Source organism: Micromys minutus (assembly GCF_963924665.1).
Source record: "Micromys minutus genome assembly, chromosome: 29".
Classification (NCBI taxonomy): Eukaryota; Metazoa; Chordata; class Mammalia; order Rodentia; family Muridae; genus Micromys; species Micromys minutus.
This window is the reverse complement of record NC_137964.1, coordinates 5032563-5053311: the sequence shown is the minus strand read 5'-3', so window position 1 is coordinate 5053311 and position 20749 is coordinate 5032563. Positions and strand designations below refer to the sequence as shown.

General features: G+C 47.3%; 1 protein-coding gene across 1 annotated transcript; it reads left to right on the top strand.

The window, feature by feature from the left end:
• Positions 1 to 17813: 17813 nt before the first annotated feature.
• LOC308439277 (uncharacterized protein) lies at positions 17814 to 20417 on the top strand (the record flags this gene model as incomplete). Its single annotated transcript, XM_080941011.1, has 5 exons — positions 17814 to 17954; positions 18143 to 18333; positions 18890 to 18937; positions 19640 to 19836; positions 20083 to 20417. 5 exons carry the CDS (start codon positions 17814 to 17816, stop codon positions 20415 to 20417), a joined length of 912 nt encoding a protein of 303 aa, XP_080797137.1.
• Between the last annotated feature and the right edge of the window lie 332 nt (positions 20418 to 20749).

Here is a 20749-nt window from a genome sequence, read left to right as displayed (position 1 = left end):
ACTCTTCCAGCAGCGGGACTCTCTCATTCCCCATCTTCTGTGTGCCCCGTAGAACCCACTTGGCAGGGTGTCTTTGTTTGGTAGGGGTCCTTATGCTCTCAGGGTGGAGGGAGGACATTAAAGCTACCAGGCATTGTCATATGTCTTCTGATGTCACATCAGAATGAAACTAGTGGCTTCTTGCTTGCAAATGTTCATGAGCTTCTCTGTTGTTAGTCCTGACGTTTCGACAACAAGTTAATTTTAGTTGGATTTTATAGCTAGAGAGAAGGCTTTTGCCCATTGCATTTTGTAACCTTCAAAAGAATGGGAAAATGACTAAAACCCAATTCAGAGTATTTTTAGAGATTCTTTCTGGCAAATTTGATTTAGTCTAAAATTTAAATCCAAGTTGCTTCAATACTTTACAGAATGAGAACAAAGTAAAAAGTTTAGATTTTTGATTTTCTTTTTTAAAGAAAAGTATTTACTAAAACAAATGGAAAACAGAATTCAGTAGCATATGTGATTTCTGTACATTTCATGCTTAGACTTAATCTACAGATTTCAAGGTTGTTTTACGTTGTCCCTGGTTTTAATGTTCAATACGTATTTTAGCTGAATATCTGATATGGTATTTTCTCATGGTATAGACTCAGGCAGATGGAGAGCTGGGGGCGGGGATGGATGAGTGGTAGGTGGATGCATGGATGGATGGGTTGGTGGGTAGATGGATAGATGGGAAGATGAGTGGATGGGTGGGTTGGTGGGTGGGTGGGTGAATGGGTGATAGGTAGGTTGAGTGGGTGGACAAGAGAGAGTGGGTGGGTGGATTTATGGGTGAGTAGATAAGTGTATGGATAGTTGGGTGGGTGGGTAGGTGGGTGAGTGAACAGATAGGTATGGTCAGTGGATGAATGGCTGGTAGATAGATGGATCGATTGCAGATGGATGCATGAATGGATGGATGCCTGCGTGCATCCATGGATGGATAGGTGGATGAGTGGTGGATAGATGCCTGAGTCTGCACACCACTGCACTGGGGAGGCAAATGAGTGCACGATTGGCACCAAACCACAAGCTTCAGTACTTAGGTTTTATTTCTAAGATGCTAATAGAAGACGGGTGTTTTCATCTCAGTACATTTCTAACACGTCAGATCAAGTACGAGCATAGGATGATGGGAGGTGTGAAGGCTTTGTAATAGTTTCAGCAGAAACGTGTGTGATACATTTGAATCCATTAAAGTCTGGAGGGAGTGTATCAGTCAGAGTAGCAAGGCGGTTTTGTTTGTTTATGAAGGAGAGTATCTGTCATCTTACAGTATTATCAATGCAGTTGTAAATTGAATCTAAAGTGGTATTAAAAACTGTCAAACAATTTTTAATCTGTTTGTATATCTTACTATAGATCACAAGTAACAGCTAAATAAAATTACACATGTAACCCTATAAGGCTTTGCTTATTTATAGCTGTTGTGCCTGGAAGTATTTACGAACCCCAAAAGACCACCAAGGAGTCTAAAGTGTTTATGAACCCCAAAAGACCACCAAGGAGCCTACTCTGATGTAATTGCATTAGGGTCTCTTTATTATAAACCCAAGTTTGGGCCTACTCACTGCCAACCCGTAGGATGGTTTGGTGAAGCAGCCCCGAACCCTCATTGGGACAGGGCTTTATAGGAAAATAGGAGCAAGTGAGGGGCATCCAGCCTGGCGCATGTAATAGAATCACTGCTGTAAGCGGGCAGAGGAGAGAACAAACACCCTCGCAAAGCAAAAGCCCACCCACTTCCTTGTAGATGAGAGAGCTCAGCTTTCTGTTTTGCTAAAGCCTAAAGATAGATTCTCTTAAAAAAAAAAAAAAAAAGTCCTAGGTCCAAGGGACAACAGAAACTGAACAACGCTCATAAACTGCCCAAAGACTAGTAGGCTTGGGAGTGGGTAGAGTAACCTATTCATCCACCCACTAGGCCCTAGTCCTCACACACTCCTGAGTGCTGTTCCTCCTGAGCGCCAGGGGTATACGGTGCTAGAGTTAAAAGGTACTTTATTCACCTTACCCTCGGCACCCAAGAGCCAAGACCTGAGTAAGAACATCCTAACCTGACTCTTCGGCAGTTTGTGAATAACCTCCTGGTGCAGCAGTAACCAAACAAAAATTCCTAGTGAGGACCCAGGACCTCTTAGAGGCCCTGAGAAATTCAGACCCTCAAGCCTCCTCTAAGAAGGCCCTGGGAGGTACATACCAGAAAAAGGTCAGAGGTGGCTCTCTGAGGCTAGAAAGAAATTTCCACCCTGGCTTTGGGGTTGCCTGATGTGACTAGGCCCTTTGACCCAATTTCCAGAAGATGCCTCCAGCCCCCACCCCCGTTTGTGCTTTATTGCAGTATCGCCCTCCTGGTTAAAGATACTGACAAATTGTCACTTTGCCAAAGCCTGACCATCACTTATTACCAGTCTTTCCTCTTAAATGTCCCTAAGATAACCTTTTAGGCCCTGGCTGCCTTAAGCCCAGCTACCCTGATGCCTGACCCAGACCTTGATGGGCCTCAAAATGACTGCTCGGACATTTTGGCTCACATCATGGGACCAGACCAGATCTTCAAGATACCAGTACCCTTGATGGATGTAGAGGTAACATGGTTTACCAATGGCAACAGCTTCATTCAGGATAGACAGAAGTATGCCGGGACCGTGGTGGTCTCAAACATGGAGATCACATGGGCAGAGCCATTCCTGGAAAGAACATCAGCCCAGAAAGCTGAACTGATAGCTCTAAGCAAGGCATTAGAGCCAAAACAAAATAGAGACAAGAAACACAGACAGCTGGTGTGCCTTCACTACCACTCCTGTCCATGGGGCTATTTATACAGAGAAAAGCTTTCTGACAGCAAGAATAAAAAAGACGCAAAAAAAAAAAAAAAAAAAAAAAAAAAAAAATCCCTCCTTACTGAGGGCTCTATGCCTAAAGAGCTGGCCTTCATCCATTGCTCAGGACACCAGAAAGGGAAAGGTCCGGTTTCAGAAGACAACAATACGACAGATGAGGCAGCCTGACAACTGCCCTAAAAGAAGCCTCTTGCCCCTCACTTCCCTGGATTTGGGGGATCCTACGCTTCCTGACCACCCGAGAAAGATGATGTAACCTGGAATCTGCCCATGCCCCCCAATGTTATGACAGATAGTAGAGAACAGCAGATTAAAAACTCACTGTGCCAGAGAAAAATAAGACTTCAGAAGATCCACAGCTCTTCCCACATGGGCATGTAGAGAATGCAGGATTTGATAGAACACACTAATATTAGTATTAGAGATGCCAACTCAAAGATGGCTGAGACTGTCAAGAACTATAAAGCCTGCCAGCTTTAACAAAACCCAAACCCAAACCTGATAAATTCACAAAGCCTAGAGCCTGCTGGGAGACAGGCTTCAGAGAGAAAACCAAAACATCGAAATATAAATATCTACTGATGTTTACAAGATGAACTGCCAAAGTATGGACTTCCGCAGATAATAGGGCCAGACAACGGACCAACTTTTGGGTTCCAGGTAAGTCAGAGACAAGCCAATATTCTGAGAATTGATTAGAAACTATATATAGATCCCAGAGTTTAGGGCAAGTAGAAAAAATAAAAACCTAAAAGATACCTTAAGTAAATTGACCTGAGAGACTGGTGGTGGCTGATTAGCTCTCCTTCCCTTTGCTCTTTACTGGGTGTGAAACTCCCCTTAAGCTGATGGAACTCACCCTTTCTAAAATCATGTTTGAGATACCACCCCTCCACACACATTGTTCTTAACATACAGGCAGAGGTCATCACTAAGTTCAAAGATGGTCAATTGCTAAACGATCTCAAAGGGGTGCAATGGGCTCACAAACATGTTGGGCCTAAATTTTGTGTTCTCTATAAAATAGGTGTCCCACTCCATCCAGGGGTCATTAGAGCCTCATTAAAAAGGTCTCTATATCATCATCTTGACCACACCCACCACCCTATTACAATGTATAGCCACCACACACCTGTTTGCAGTTGAAGATCCTGACCAACAGGAGAAAACTCAGCCTCAGGAGTCCACCCTGTCTCCCACTGATGGGACCCCCTACTTAAGTCCCAGGGACACTAAATTAGGGTCTCTATTACAAATGCAAGGTTTGATTACTCCTTGCTGACACCTAGGACAGTTTGGTGAAGCAGCCTTGAAACCTCATTGGGGCAGGGTTTTATAGGAAAATGGAAGCAAGTTGGGGGTGTCCAGACTGGCAAGTGTCTATTAGAATGACTATTGTAAGCCGACAGGTGGGTGCTCTGAAGTAAGACTATGAACGATCATAAATGGTCTGAATGTCAATCTGAAACAATCAAACTAATCTTTGACTGACTGTTGCTAGGAAGTATCTAGGGAGTGACTGGGGTTTGGACCAAGGACAAGCCATGGGGTCCTTCCTGGTACTTGGGTGTAGCTTAGGTTCAGCTGTAGGTCAAGTTCTCAGGCTTTTTCTTTTTAGGATGGAGTCTGGTCTCAAGGTGGAGTAGGTTTGGCCTCTCATAACGAGACTATGGGAGAGAAGCTGGGACACAGAATCTTTAGTTGGAGCTTCCTCAGGAGACAGTGGAAGATCCCACCATGATCGGCATTAATTTTTTTGTGTGATCACAAGTTAAGAGTGAATTCTGTGAACATAGTGTGTGTGTGTGTGTGTGTGTGTCTGTGTGTGTGTGTGTGTGTGTGTGTATGTGCAGGCAGATGCCTCTCTGGAGATGGGGATGACACAATCATTGGGAAGAGAGTCCAGGGCAATGAGAGTCTCAGCTGCATGAATACTCAGCGATACTCAAGCATGTGAAGTATTTCTACTCCATCAATCTCAGAAGGACGGTCTCCCTATGTCCTCCAAGGAAAGCCATGGGACTTGGCTAGATACAAAACACAAGCTGCAGGTAGCATTTCATGGTGGAGCAGCAGAAGTCAGGCTTAGGCTGGGTAGGTGAGGGCATGAATGTGGGCCTCCTTGGATGGCTACTTTTGAGTACTGCGTGTGTTCTCCGTGTCTCGTGTGACAGTCTTCACAGGATGCCTGGCTCTGAAGAGCCTGGAGCACATGCTTGACACACCCAGGCCTTCTGTATCATGCACCCAAAGCCTCTGCACTGTGCCAGGCTCCCGAAGAGCAAGCAGATCCTTGGGAAATGACAGAACGGGAGGATGGGCTTCCCACTGTTTCTGTAAATAACAAGTAAACATGAGCTGCCTTTGGAGACGTGGTGCATCATGTCTTTGATTTCCTCTGTACTGGTTCAGATTTGTCTGTGCTCCCTAGATAAGGGACTCCTCAGGGTAGTGAGGGGCTGTGCGGTAGACAGTTGGAGAAGCCCCGAATTATAAATACTGCCCAAGGCATCTGGCTGAGATTCTTCCATGAGTTTTTACTGGGGAAGCAGGATTTCAGTGAAACTGAAACCCCACCATCTTTCAGGGAAGAACCCAGAAGACAGGCTACTGCTTGGGGACAGAATTGAGTTCCAAGCCAGGCTTTCTGCTCAGACCTGCTCATGTGACCTGGCCACTCAGACTGCAGGAGATGCTGGTGGTGGTTCAAGGCCTTTGTCACTGTTCTGGGGCTGCCTGGGGCCTCCAAGATGTGCCTCCACAATGAAGGCCTGTGTCCAATTACCTCTCAGCGATGCCTAAGTGGCCATTTGGAGTCTTTTCATAGAAGCTTGCAGGTCTGATCCAGGGCTAAACGTGTGCTTCTGGCCAATGGTTGAGTTCCTAAAGCTGTGGATACTCCCACAGGCTGCATTCCAGGTCACAGGCATTGGGGCAAACATCTGTCTGTCTGCCTTGATTTATAAAACTGTTTCTCATGGAGCAATCATCCCATTGCAGCAGTGCTGCCTGTATAAACTTCCTCATTTCCTCCCACAAAGGGTGGGGAAAATACAAGGAGTTTGGGAAGCCAAGTCACAGGGCCTGGCTCCATCTGTGACTATCCTGGCGAGAGAAGGTACCTGTCTCTCTCTCACACACACAACCACACACACACACACACAACCACACACACACACACACACACACACACACACACACAAAATTTGGCTGTCAGACTACTGAAACACAACTCTCACCTCAAAAAACAAGAGTTTATTCTGGAGCCAAATATGAGTGTTCATGGTCCCTAAATTGCCCACCCAACCCCCGAAATGTGGTAACACTTTGAAGTTTTCATAATACCTAAACAAGAAAAGTAAGAAATGAAGGTACTTTTCAAATACATTGGTGTAAATATCATCTGGGGACTGGAGAGAGGTCTCAGCAGCCCTGGCTGCTCTACCAAAAGACCAGCGTTCAGTTCAGCACAACCACCTTTAACTCCAGTTCAGGAGAATCAATGTATTTTTCTGACCTCTGGGGGCATTGCATACATGTGATGCATAGACATTCATGCAGGAAAAACACTCATAAAATAAAATAAAGCTTTTAAGTTTTATTGATTCTTTGTGAGTCTCACACCATTCACCCCGGTCCCACTCATCTCCCTGTGTCCTCCACCCTCACACTAACCCCCCTAAAATTAAAAAACGCACAAACAAAAATGAATAAAGTCAAACATAGAGAACACCTCATCGTAGGAGCCGCGGTGTGTCCCAGTGTGTCCCACAGTATGTCCCTCTGCCCACAGACCTTCACTTACCATTGTTCATTACACTGAGTCATTGTCTGCCTTGAGGTCTCTGGCTTCTGTGACACCATCAATATTGAATCCTCCCTGGGACTCCTGGTTATCCTGTTGTTGCTCTGTGTCATGGCGATCCTGCAGTTTTGGACTGGCAGGACTGGCCCTTTCATGCACTCCCAACAGTTTACAGATGATAAAGATTTGGAGGTGGGCCAACTTAAAGCTCTGAAGCTGCTCAACGCCAGAGTGAACTCTGAAGCTCTGGCTGGGCCACCCAATGCTGCCATCAGCTGGAGGCTGGGGTGGCTCTCCAGTCAGCTCTCACACCCCGGGGGCCAGCGTACCCTCACCCAGCCTCCAGAGCCAGCTCCACTGCGTTTCCCAGGCGGGGTGCGGAGCCTGCTCGCCCAGGCACTGTAGCCAGTGAAAGGCAAGGCTAGTTCTTCCTCTCTCAGGGCTTCAGCTCTCCTGACTACTGAAGGTGGTGAGGGCATGGGGGAGGGTGCCCACTCTTACCATACAGCAAACTTCTTTTCCTTAGAGCTAGCCATGGTGGGCCAGCTAATGAGCCTGGGCTATATAGAATGTAGCTGACCCTGAGCCTGAGAGCAAACCAGTAAAACAGCCTGTGTTCATGTGTACATGGCTACATAAACACATACACACATTCACACACACAACATATATATTCACACATACACACATAGACACAAATACACACACACATACTCACAGACACACACATAGGCATACATACATAGGCATACACATTCACATACACAGACATACACACATTCACACACACACACACACACACACACACACACACACACACACACACACTTCACTTAAAAGGAAAACACATATTACTCCCAAAGAAAAATATAGAAGCCTCAGCCACCTCTACTTTGTTTGACTTTGCACTCTGTGGAGTCCCAAGGGTCCTGCTGAACCACTTGAGACAGTAACGAGGGTGTTGGGGTGACATGCATTAAGGGTTTGTAACAACTGGACTACCGTCTGTCCTACCTTGGCATCCCCTAGAGACAATTCTAGCCAAACAGTCAGATGTTTGTAGAGCAGCCTGGGGCAATATTTATCTTCCCCTGGGTACCTGAAGACTTCAGCCACACATTTCTTTTCTGGATTTGCTATGCACCGAGACTGCTGTTGTTGACTTCCTCACTTGAAGCATGTGCGTGTCTCTGTTTTGCTTTACAGACAGCATCTCACCAAGTGTGTCTGGCCTCAAACTTGCAGAAATCTTCCTGCCTCTGCCTCACCCACAGGGATGTCACAGATGAATGTGGGTGTGTGGGAATAATTTTAGATTACGTATTTACTTTATAAGAACTGTTGCTTTTGTCTAGTTCCTTTCCCCCCCTTTTCCTCTAAAACAGTATTTAGCTGAGATGTAAGAAGTTAGTCTTTCCTGTAGAATTCAAGACTGCAGGAAAACTGGTTACAGGAGACTCCCTCAGACAAACCTCACTAAAGTGTTAACTGCTTAAACTATGATTTTCAAGATTTTTGTCCTGCTGCAATGGTTTTGGGTTTGACCCTTTCAAATATTAATTCTGGAAACTGAGGCTGTGGAAATTACCTTGTTATGGGTTGTACTGGAAAGATGATTAATATCCTGATTTTAAATGGTGAGTAAATTGTTAAAATATTCAATATTTAAAAGTGCTAAGAACTTTTCTAAACTTTCTTTTGACCATCAAACTTAAGATATAAATTCAAAAGATTAATCTAGAATTGCCCTGTGTGTAGAGATTAGTTTTACATGATCTCTAGGTGTTGGCTCATATGAACACATATATTTTGTCCATGCTGAAATAGAAACATTTTCTGTTAGGATAATTGCTCATGGAAAGAACTCTAGAAGACCTGAACATGGCAAACATGGTCTGGCCGGCCTTGCCCTGCTCCCCCATTCCCTCTGCCTGGCTAAACCCATTAGACTACATTCCTAAAGCTGCCCCCCCCAAGAGCTGTTCCCCCATTTGACCACTTCCCCCTCCTGAAATTGACTACCAATGTCCAGCTGTCAAAGTACTGAAGTACGTGTATCAAACCCCCACTTTGGCTGCCCTAATTAACATACCAATCAAAATTAAACACCTCATCCTTACTCCTAAGCTTTCCACTTTTACCTTTGTAAACCGACACTTTCCTCTGGGCTAAGTCTTTCTCCTCTCTACAAAGGGGTAGTCCTAGGCCTCTCTGGGGAAAATATCCTTTCCCCCCTCTCCTTTGTACCCTTTTCTTCCCCTCATCCTCTAACTCCTGTCTTTGTTACTGATCTCTGCCTAGTCCTGTGGCAACTAAATCTCCTTTGTGTTAAGAACTTGGTCTAAGTGTGTCTTGTGACAATACTGGTCCTTTCACACTTTGTTCTAAATACTACAAGACCAAATATCCTAATATGTAATTTGATGTGGATTACCAACACTAAATATGAGTGGCCATGGCCCAAGAATGCAGATGTCACTTTCTGTAGCATGGAGTTTGGCTTTATGCTCCTGGCAGGACCAGATTGCGATCCTGCAGCTCCCTGGATCCAAAAATGAAACACACACACACACACACACACACACACACACACACACACACACGTTAGCTTATTTTTAATATGCCATCTAGCTAATGACTGGGCAGTTCTAATCCTCCACCTGCTACCCCAGGCCCAACTGGGGGAGTGGCTACTCTTTGGCTCTCTCTCCTGCAGCTCTAAACCTGATCTGTCTCCCACCACATCATGGAAATTCTCTGTTCTCTCTCTAGGGAACCTACAGTTCCCCCCCCTCTCTCCCTCCCTCCCTCCCTCCCTCCCTTCCTTCCCCCCCCCCCACCCAGCCATTGGCTGTTGGCTTTTTATTGATCCATCAAAAACTAATTGGGGACAAGGACCTTCAGCGTTTGGACATCCAGATTCCTGATTAAATCAAAGCATTAGAACCAACACCCCAGTAACTTTCCCCTGAATTACATGTTCCAATGTGGTGACACCTTCACAGAGTGTTTACAATAACAGAAGAAAGAGTCATAATCAGGTGCCTGTCACATAATGGAAGCATTAGGAAGGCAGGTTAAAGCAGAGCAGGAAGTCTGTAGGCCTGAGATGCAGTCTGACATCCTCAGTTAATGATTGGTTGGAAACTAGTGTCCGTTCCAAAGAGTTACCCAATGGGCACAAAATATGTTGGGTTGGGAAGGGAAGATGGCAGTAAATGGCCATGAGAGGAGCTACAGATGCCTGAAGGTCGTTTGGCTCTGGCCTCCCACCATCCCTACCTCTCTGCAATTATTGAAGTCCATTAGTTGATTGGCCTTTTGAAGGTTCAGAGGAAGGGAGAGTATCTTTTACCTTCTGCATCCTTTACCAACAGTATAGACGATGGAAAATGATCCAGGCTTCACAGTCTGGTCTAATAATTGGGTGCTAAGGGGACGCCTCAGCTGATGAAGCCCTCACCACGTAAACGTGAGGACCTGAGTTGGATCCCCAGAGCCCACTTGAGAACACACAAAGGCTGGGCTTGGCACTAGATAGGAAACCATGATGAGTGGACCCTGGAGCTCAGTGAGTAATCTTGGCCCGCAAAATAGTACCTGAGGAATGACTGCCCTTCAGCCTATGCACATATGTGCACACATGCCCACACACCCAGGATTGTGCCTGTGACACACACACATAAATAAACAATTTAGTTGAATTAAAACATAAAACCTCCTGCCCCTAGACACATCGCATGTGTGTCAGTAGGTGGCAGAGAGGAGAGAGGCTGTGTCTATCCTCAGTGTTCTGACCTGTGAACATCCGAATGATTAGTAGCCTAACACTTCTGGAAAAAAGTGAGCCTGAAATGACCCTGAGCCATGCAGGCCGAGATGGGCTCCTAAGACAAAGAGTGAGCCCAAGAGGAGGTAAACCCTGCCTGGGACGGATGACTTGTGTCTAGTACCGTAATGCACAAATGGGGCACATTACTCCTGAGACAACCCCAGACAGAGATCTCAGCACCACTAAGAGGAGCAAGAAGGATGTGGGCACAATGAAGAGGAAGAGCTGGAGACTGAAGGGTCGTGAGGAACAGCCCGATGTGAGTAGCCAGTGATGCCACCTGGAACCACAGTAGGGTCCTGCCCTGTGCGGCCACCGAGATCCATGGATTGACCGTGCTGCAGCAGGGGTCTTTTACCACCTCTGGTCTGGGTTACTGCTCCGGGAAGTGTTAATGCCTGAGGGCTGGGCAGTGTTGATCCCACCCTCACCTGAACATGGTGGGAGATCTGGCCCTGGTGAATGGGAGCAGGAGGGCTGACCCCACCCCTAGCCAGCTGCACTGTTCAGGGGAAACTGCCAGAACGTCACCCAGGAAGCACAGGAGAGCTGACTGGTGGCGAAGGCTGCAGATGAACCAGCCCCGAAGGGCATGAGAGCAGGAGGGCTGGCTCTGCCCCTTGCTGGTTGCTGTATTGGATGGGCCAGCTGGGGCAGGGCAGGAGAGCTAGCCCTGGTGATGTGTGTGTGCATGTGCATGTGTGTGTGCATGTGTATGCGTATGTGTGAGTGTAAGAGTGAATGTGTATGTGTTTCTGTGTGTGAGTGTGTATGTGTAAGTGAGTGTGTATGTGTCTGTGTGTGTGTCCGTGTATGTATGTGTGAGTGTAAGAGTGAATGTGTATGTGTTTCTGTGTGTGAGTGTGTATGTGTGAGTGTGTATGTGTCTGTGTGTGTGTCCGTGTATGTATGTATGTGTGTGTGAGTGTGTGTGAATGAGAGAGAGGGAAAGAGAGAGAGACAGACAGACAGAGAGAGAGACACACAGAGAGAGACAGAGAGAGACAGAGAGAGAGATGAGAACACACGCATTTTTTCTCTGTTGGGGTTGTGGTTTGCAAGGGTGGAGGGCAGGTATGAAGGGAGGGGGATGACTGAGATTGGGGTGCATGATGTGAAATTCACAAAACACCAATAAAGAGGTTTTGAAATAAAAAATTGTTTATGCTTTTCACTGCTTTTTCAAGGCTTTTGGCTATTGAGGAATTATCTTATCAAGCTTTGTTTAACGATCTGTTATTGAGGTATTTGAAATAACCTCTATAAGCAACTGCTCTAACACCCCATGTCTCTGTGACTAGTAATGGGTGAGGCTGTGTGTCTGAATTCTGTATGTTTTGCACAAGTTTATAGGGTTCTGTGTGTGCGTAATATGTGGTAAGAAACCAGTGAGTGCTATTTTATGAACAAAGTCTGCATTATACCCGGGCTCCCAGTGGACAAAATGGCCAATGAAGTATTTCTGCTATTCCTCATCAGTGACATTCAGAGAGAAAATGCCACTGAGGCCGTCCTCACTATACCCACTCTCTTTGAGCAAATAAGCATGCTATTGTGTATGGTATAGTTTTGACAATAAAAGAAAGCTTGGTGTAAGGTTTCCCAATTGTACCATGAATCTCTAAGCCTAGCATGCCCTAGCAGGGTGCACTCAGCAGCATCTTTAAATAACTGGAAGGCACTGGGCACCTAAGGAGGACACCTGCAGTTTTTTCTAAGTGTTTACACTTAGGGGCTGGAGAGATGGCTCAGGGGTTTGGAGCACTGGCTGCTCTTACAAGGGCCCAGGTTAAGTTCCCAGCACCCACATGAAGGTTCACAAACTGACCTAATCCAGTTCAGAGGAATCCAGTGCCATCTTCTGGCCTCTACAGGAACTGCATGCACACAGACACACAGACACACAGACACACAGACACGCAGACAACAAAACTCCCACAGGAACGAAGAGAAGCTAAATAAATGTTGCCGCTGTCAATAGTTTTCTTGGGAACTTGTAAACTGATGTCTGTTAACATTAGGAGGAAACACATCATCTAGAGAAAGAGGCTGGGCAGCATCTGAGATCCTAGGACATCACCCACAGGACAGACAGAATCTAACCCAGGAACAGACTCGCTGTAGGCCTGACCTAACAGCTATTCTTGCCATAACTCTTGGCTGCTTAAAACTGGCTGGAGAGTTTTACTGGCACTGGCTTCTTGTCATCTGGCACTTTTGTCCCCAGTGTGGGATCAGAGCAGATGGACATATCTCTTCTCAGTGGTGACAGACAAGATTAAACAAGATGATGAATCTGTGATGCGTCCAGAGACTATTGCTCATGGACGAGGGAAGACCAATCAGGAGGGGATCTTGCTGGGCTGAGTAACCTTTGCCTGTTATCTTCCTTAGGTTTCTATAGCTGTGGTAAAACCCTGACCAACAGCAACTTGGTGAGGAAAGGATTCATGTGACTTCCATTTTCCCATCACAGTCCATCACTGAGGGATGCCAGCGCAGGGACCTGGAGGCAGGACACTGGAGGCAGGAACTGAAGCATAAACCGTGAAGGAGTGCTGCTTTCTTGCTTGCTCCATGGGACTTTTCAGCTTGATTTCTTATGCAACCCAAAACTACATGCTTGTTAGGGAATGGGGTGGTGGTGGCACCTCCTACAGTGAGCTGGGCCCTCCCATGTCAATCATTAATCAAGAACGAAGCGCAGACTTGCCTAAAAGTCTTTTCTTCACTGAGGTTCCCTCTTCCCCATGACTATCAAGTCTAACTTCCAGATACTGTATCAAGTTGGCAAGGAACTGACCAGCATAGCTATGACTCAGTACTTAAGACACTGGGCCAGAGGAAGCTAAGGTTTCAAAGAAAGCCTGTGCTTCATGGCTTGGTCTGTCTCCAAGCTAACAACAAAATGGAGACAACAGTATCATCCCATTCAACAACAGCTAAAACCAAAAGAGTATAGAGCAAAGATCCTCATGTATGGTTGCCTGGCAAGACCACAAATGTGCTCCAACCCATAGGCATAATGTTTTTGTACCCTGTGAAAAGTTACCCTTGTGTTATTTTAAATGCCGGTTTCTCTATCCCACTATCTGGGTTCAATCCTGACATGGCTTAGTTATGTAATGTCTCAAGTTTGTGTAATCACCGCTCCTCATTCTTTCTCTGCCTAGGGAATAAAATCCAAGGAGCCAGTACAGAGCTTGAGAAAGGATAAAGTGGGACTTCTGATTCTCAGAGGGTTGGGAGAGAGACAGGAAGTGAAGGAGTGTAGCCATGAGGAGAGAGAGGTCCAGGGAGCATCAGGAGAAGAGAGTTGGAACAAGAAAGGATGAAAAACGCAAGTAATGTGGGGATACTGTCTGGGAGGAATCCTGACCAGCTTGGAGGTTTAGAATGGATTAATATTTGCTCAATATTTGGCTCAAGCCTATGTTAATAAATCTTAGTTCTCTGTGTGGTTATTGAAGACTACTGTGAAGAAATACAGCTGCCAGATTCATTTGTTACTTAGAATTATATTAATAATCGTTTTACACTAACCCAGGCTCGCGGGTCCATGTTGTTAGTTTTGGACATGGGCGTCATCAGTCGAGACTGAGCTGTACAGAGGAAGACATGGGAGACGTGACTGACCTGGGGAAAGTGAAGACTCCGAAGAGACTGAGCCCCTCCTGTAGACAATGGGAAATCTGAGCAGGCACACCAGAAACAATTGGAATCCCTTGGGGGAATTTCCTGCAGGCAGAAGGTCAGACTGAAGCCTGGCGTTGGCAGGAGGAGAAACAGCTCCCACAAAAGCCTCACTGAGTTCTGGTCACTCCTCAGATGGCCTCGCGGAGACTCTGGAGCAAAGGCTGTGGTGGCTCAGTGTGGCCTGACCTTGCCTCATTCTGGGACTGCTTAGTTTTGCACACTTCTTGCTTTCTATTGCAAAGAAACCCTCATGTGAGGACCTTAAGTTGGGGTGGGATGACCTTGGACCCCATTATTGTTCCTCTTCCCTATGAGCCCACTTGGTCAGATCTCCTTTATTTGCCCGTCAGTCTTTCTGTCTTCTGTTTTGATTTTGAGACAGGGTTTCTCTCTTATGTATCTGGAATCTCCTCGAATTTATTATGTAGACAAACTGCATTTGAACTCACAGGCATCCACCTGCCTCTGCTTCATGGGTGCTGGGAAAAAGGCATGAACCACCATACCCAGACTTTTCTACTCATTTTTGTCTAACAGGCCCATGGAAAATGGTGTCCACAGTCTAGGTTGTCAGGTCCACCAGGGTCCAGGCTCTGACCCTAACAGCCCCTGGAGGCTTCCCTGTTTATATCTCCTCAGGTGGATGTCAGGGAAACAGGAACAGAACTTTGAGGAGCTGGGGTGTCAGGAGACAAGCTTGTGGCATCCTGGGACAGAAAAGCCTCAACAGTTTCCCAGGTTGCTGACCGAGGCTCTCATGGCTGCCCTAGGAAAAGAGGAGGAGCCAGACAAGATGGAGCCAATGTCTCAGCTCCACCCTGTTTAAATGAATGTGTCTCTATGTGAACACAGGTTGGAAAGTGGCTGTCATTCAGGGCCACCCAGAATAAACAAGGGGCTTGAATCTCCTTGAACATGGGACAAGCCCCAGCATTGCTGGTAAAGCTAAAGCTGTCGGGAAACGAGCCTCTGAAGAATTTCCATTAATTACCCTCTACCACCCTCTGCCCCTGGATAGGAACTCTCAGCCCTGGTTTGGTCCATGTTCCTGCAGGAGGTGGGATGGGGCACCTTTCCCAGAGGCAGGGCCCTTGCTCTGCAGAGAATCAGATAACTAAAAAGCTACACTGTCTGATTTTATTTACACAGCCTATCCAGGGCATCCCGGATTTCTGCTCCCAATCCTGTTCTGTTGAGCTCACTGCAGTAGCCACCCAACCCCCATCCCTATCTGAAATGTCACTGAGATGCCAGCCTATAGGTCAGGGAGGGCCTTCTCATGCTTCTGTGGAGAACCATCGCCCTCTGGTGGCCACATGATGCAGCATCATAGACTTGGGAATAAGGTTCCCAGACACTCCACCCATTTCTGTCAATTAACTTTTGTTTAAACACACACACACACACACACACACACACACACACACACACACACACACACACACACACACACATATTCCTCTCACCTTGATACTGGGAGAGAATTTGTGCAATTTCTCAGGAGCACAATTTAGCAAATCTCAGTTAAAAATTAAAAAACTGTATGTTCTCCAAAGTATGTCAGGTTCTATTAGTATAACCAGAGTAGACTGGACAAAAGCATTTCTTCTAGAATTTTCTACTGCCTACGACTAGGTAGACTGCGCTTCCCTCCCCTTGAGGCTATTGGGTTTTGTTACTGCCCCGCTGCATGACTGGCTTCTAAGGCCAGGCTCAGAGAGGCCTTCTGCTGGGTCTCCATCACCCAGCAGTGGGGAAGGGAGACCACAGCTGTCCCCCTGCCAGACAGCACAGCATCTCTCCGTAGACCTGAGTTAGGAAGACTTCGGGCCCCTGAGACATCATCTGGAGGGCAGCCCACCTGTGTCCTGGGATACAGCCCCAGCAACCCCCAATGAGCTGCCATGGAAACTGCACAGCTGTAGCCACAATAGGTGTGGCCATCACCTGAGGTTGAAAATATTTGATGGTTTTGATATAATAATTTAATTAAAGGAACAGGAATGAATGACTCTCACAACCAGATGAAAACTTCCTACTGGGTTGCACTGGACACTAATTGTGGTTTCTACAGTGGGCTACTCTGACCAGCCAAGAACAAAATGGTTCTGTGAGATGGTTCAGCTCTAAGGGCTTTGGCTGTCCTTTCAGAGGACCTGGGTTCAGTTCCCTGCCCCCACAAGGCAGCTCACAACCACGCAGAACTGGGGTACAGGGCATTCAGCACACTCTTCTGACTTTCATGAGCAGTGCATACTTGCACTCACAGAAACACCTGCACTCATAGATGTAAAATGATGATAATTCTCAAGGAACCAAACCATTTTTAATTACATAAAAGTTCACCGTGCCTGGTAATGTGGAACAGGAGACTATTTTCACATAAATATATATTTGCTCTGAGCAGATCTCCCCCCACACATCCTTCTATCCCCACCAAACTCCGTGGACCCCATTTACCTCCCAAGAGAGTTTCATGCTGTGTATACCAATATGACTTTTAAAAATATTTCTTTAAAATCTAGGAACCACAAACTCCTTTTCCTTCCTTCTTTTCTGTTTTTGTATAGACGTATTAGGTTTCTCATTTTTCCTTCAAACACAAAATTGAACTATGAATGAATTCTAAACTCCTCAGGGAAGAAGTAAGACATGGGAACTTTTCCAAAGTCTTAAAGTTAGTGGGTACTTTTTCCATGGGGGAGGGAAAGTTTCTGTGAGCATTCTGGGACACCTTGCAAACCAGAACCCCACCAGCCATTATCTGGGGAACACAAGAAGCACACTGTTGCCCGTGGAAGCCTACAGGGGACAAACACTGGAATGCACAGAAAAGGAGAAGAGCCTCACCCATTTCCCTAAGAGTAAGGAACAATTAAAGATGAACACATACACATACACATACACTTTGCAAAATAATCCTAATCCTAACCGAATGACCCGAACACCCACCTACAAGTGGCCTTTCTACTCTGACAAGCTCCCAGGCATTTGAAAATGGATGCTCTGTGTGCCCCTGGGCCTGGACCCGTGTATACACGTGTATGTGTGTTTATGCATGCATATGTTTTTGTGTGTACGTGTGTGCTTGGGAGTACATGCCTATGTGTGCCTTAACCTCTGGTATTACTATTATGAGGTTTCCCAGGTATAAGGCATCTGTGATCATTTACATATGATGATGACATACTAGGAAACCCATGCTAGAATGGTCTTCAGGAAGCAGGTCAGGACAGTGAGAAGACCCTAAGAGGAAATTGCCTTTTCCTGGGATGCTTGTGATACAGAGGTGGCGGTTTGAAAACTCCCCCCTGACTTCTCAAAACTGAGCTTCTCTTGCAGCCAAGCTGCCCAGGTCAGTGAAGAGGCATGAACCTATGGACGCCACTGTGTCCCATTGTACACATGGGAGACAGGACAGCAATGGGGAGGGAGTACTGGTGACCTCTAGAGAAAGCCTATGAGGAGGGGCTCAAGCTGGACAAGTCAGGAATTGACCTCACTTGACCCCAACAATCCAGATGGAACTCAGAATCCTGGTTACCAGGTAACCAGAGGCCAACAGTAGCTTTACCTGCCTTACTTGTCTGGAGGCGCTTGAGAGAGCAGGATGTTCTCTTGTTTCCAGACTTCCACTGGCTCCAGGCACAGAAAAGCCAAGAGTGGCCGCTTTGGCCACCTTTGGAGACGTTGGATGCACGCTCTGACACACCTCTGGTGTGTTTCCTACAGGGATCCCGAGGTAACACAGGTCAGTCTGTAGCAGGAAAGTTTCTGGTTGGTCTCCCTGATGCCCTGAGGTCCTGGCCTCGGAGTGTGCTCCTGAGAGACACTGAGGAACATTCTTTACACTCTCTCTTCACTGTGTGGTAATGGGTTGCTGATGTCTCTCAGCAGTTCTACATGTAAACCCTCCTGCCTTCCTTGGTCCTTCCTCAGAATACACAGGAGCCAGGCTCTCTGCATAAGTCCCCCAGGTTCAACTACAACAGCACAGAATTTGTTGAACAAATGGTCCACTACATACCAACTGCTATTCAGAAGCACGACAACCTGTCCATCAGCCTTTTTCTTGCTACCTACCCAAAGTTCGCTACCACCTGGGAGGTGCTGGACCTGATTATGAGGATGTGAGTGGTGACTCGTGACACTGGATTTAGGAGGGCTCTGCTCTTCTCCAAGACTCTGTGCTCCCATGGAACAAGTATGATTGTGCCCTGGCAGTGCTGGTCCTGGGTCTGCAGCTGCAAAGTGACATTGACAAATATAGGGTTGGGGGTCCTCTAGTTTGTGTCTTTCACTGTCCCCAGGGAGTGTCAAACACTACCCTGTCTTGTGCCTTGGACAGAGCTCATTCCCCATTTGTCTAAAAGGCTCTAGGCCCTATCTGACCTATGGGATGAATGGAACCAGACAAGGGACCCTGAGAGCCACCCAAGAAGCCAGGAACCAACCAAGGGCCCTGTCAGGGAGCAGCTGGGCTTCCAGCCATTGCATGAAGGTCTCTGCAGACCTGTGACCAGAAGCTTATTCCCTGGCCCTCAGCACATGAAGTCAGAACAGTGTAGAGCCCCCAGGATTCCTGGTCCCTTTCTAGCTCTTTCAAATTCAAGTAGCTCCCCGTAGACCTATTAGTAGGTGAGGGAAACAAGGCCTTAGGGGTGAAACCCTCATGGAATGCCACAGGTATGGATCCTTCCAGCCTGACTGTGTGGAGGACCAGCAAACAAAGAGGTGAGTGGGCTTCAGGTGAAGAGAGAGGTAAGAGCCCATCTGTAGAGTGGGATGTGGTGGGGGGGCGGAGAGGGGGTAAGAGCCCATCTGTGCAGTGGAGGGGGGGTGGAGGGAGGTAAGAGCCCATCTGTGCAGTGGAGGGGGGGTGGAGGGAGGTAAGAGCCTATCTGTACAGTGGTGGTGGGGTGGAGGGAGGTAAGAGCCTATCTGTAGAGTGGTGGTGGGGTGGGGAGAGGGGGTAAGAGCCCATCTGTGCACTGGAGTGGGGGTGGAGGGAGGTAAGAGCCCATCTGTACAGTGGTGGTGGGGTGGGGAGAGGGGGTAAGAGCCCATCTGTGCAGTGGTGGTGGGGTGGGGAGAGGGGGTAAGAGCCCATCTGTGCAGTGGCGGTGGGGGGTGGTAAGAGCCCATCTGTAGAGTAGGATGGGGGCTAGGGCTGAGGACTAATCAATTGCCAGGTGCTCTGCTTTGAGGATTCCCATTAGAGAGATGGTGCCTGAAACTTCACCTGCAGGTGGAGTTAGCCTCGTCTGTCCACCAAGGGACAGAGTGTCTGGAACCCTCCACACACAGCCCGGACACTCCTGACCCCTATGTCCATCAGCTCCCAGGCTGACAGTCACTGCCTCCTTTGACAGGGCCATGGCTACGCTGGGGCATTAAGCCCGACTCCACCTCCCTCCAACCTCCTCTTCCCCGCAGTGCCATATTGTGCTTTCTTTCCCGGTGGCTTCAGAAATTCCCCCAGGATTTCTGTGAGTCCCCAGACATGGCCGTGGTGAGGAAGCTGATGGACTACGTGAGGCTCCATGTGCCTTCCCCAGATGTAGATTCCCAAGCCAGGGAGCTGCTCTCAGCGTTGGAGGAGCAGGAGGCCAAAAATCCAAAGCTTGAGAAAGGTGAGGAGGCCTGGGGTAGGCTGCCTGGCAAGGTAGGAAGTGCTTTCTGTGATAGGTTCCCCCAGGGAATTCTCCAGAGCTTTGACCTGAAGCCAGGGTGGACAGCAGTCAGGTAAGATGTCCTACTGTGAGGACAGGACTGGGAATTCTCTGGTGTGACTGGCAAGGCCATCCTGGGGAAGCTCCCCCCTCCTGGAAGTTTCTAGGCTCCCTTCACTAAAAAGGTCCATCTTCTTCTGCCCTTAGGTTGTGCAACAGCTCCAGAACCCTCAGTGCAGGACGCCTCAGGGGTGCAAGAGACTCTGTTTCTGAAGTCAGTTTCTGTGACAGAGCCACAGGGAGACCTGAAACCCCAAGAGGACACTGAGCTCACGGAACTGGAAGTTCTGGAACCTTCTGTGCCAGAAGCTGGACCAGTGCAGCCTCTGACTTTAATTCAAGTTCTGCCCACATCACCTGATACACAGACACCTGTAGATGTGGCTGCAGATGCTCCAGCTGCCAGCCAGGTGTTTCTCTCTGCCGTTGTGCAATTAGGTGCACCAGCGGCCGTTTTTCCTCTGCCTGAGGTTGACATATAGTTAGGAGAATTTTCAGCTGAGTCCCACCTAGCCAAGCTTCCCCGCCCAAGCTGTCCTTCTCTTTAGAGAAAAAAATCTTCTTTTATTATGTTGGATTCTTTTTTATTGTTGGTTTGATCATTGGGTTTTTACTTATGTTTGGGTATTAATAAAAATGAACTGTTTACTCATCTAAATGAGTTCATTTCCCACGTGCTACAATTTACTCACGTCTCCCTGTGGCCTGCAGCTCTGAGCCAAGCACGTCAATCGCGGAAATGGGACCCTTGCAGGCCATCCTGGAAGCAGGGAAAAGCAAGCAGCTGGTGTGGCAGAAAATGGGCAAATTCCAA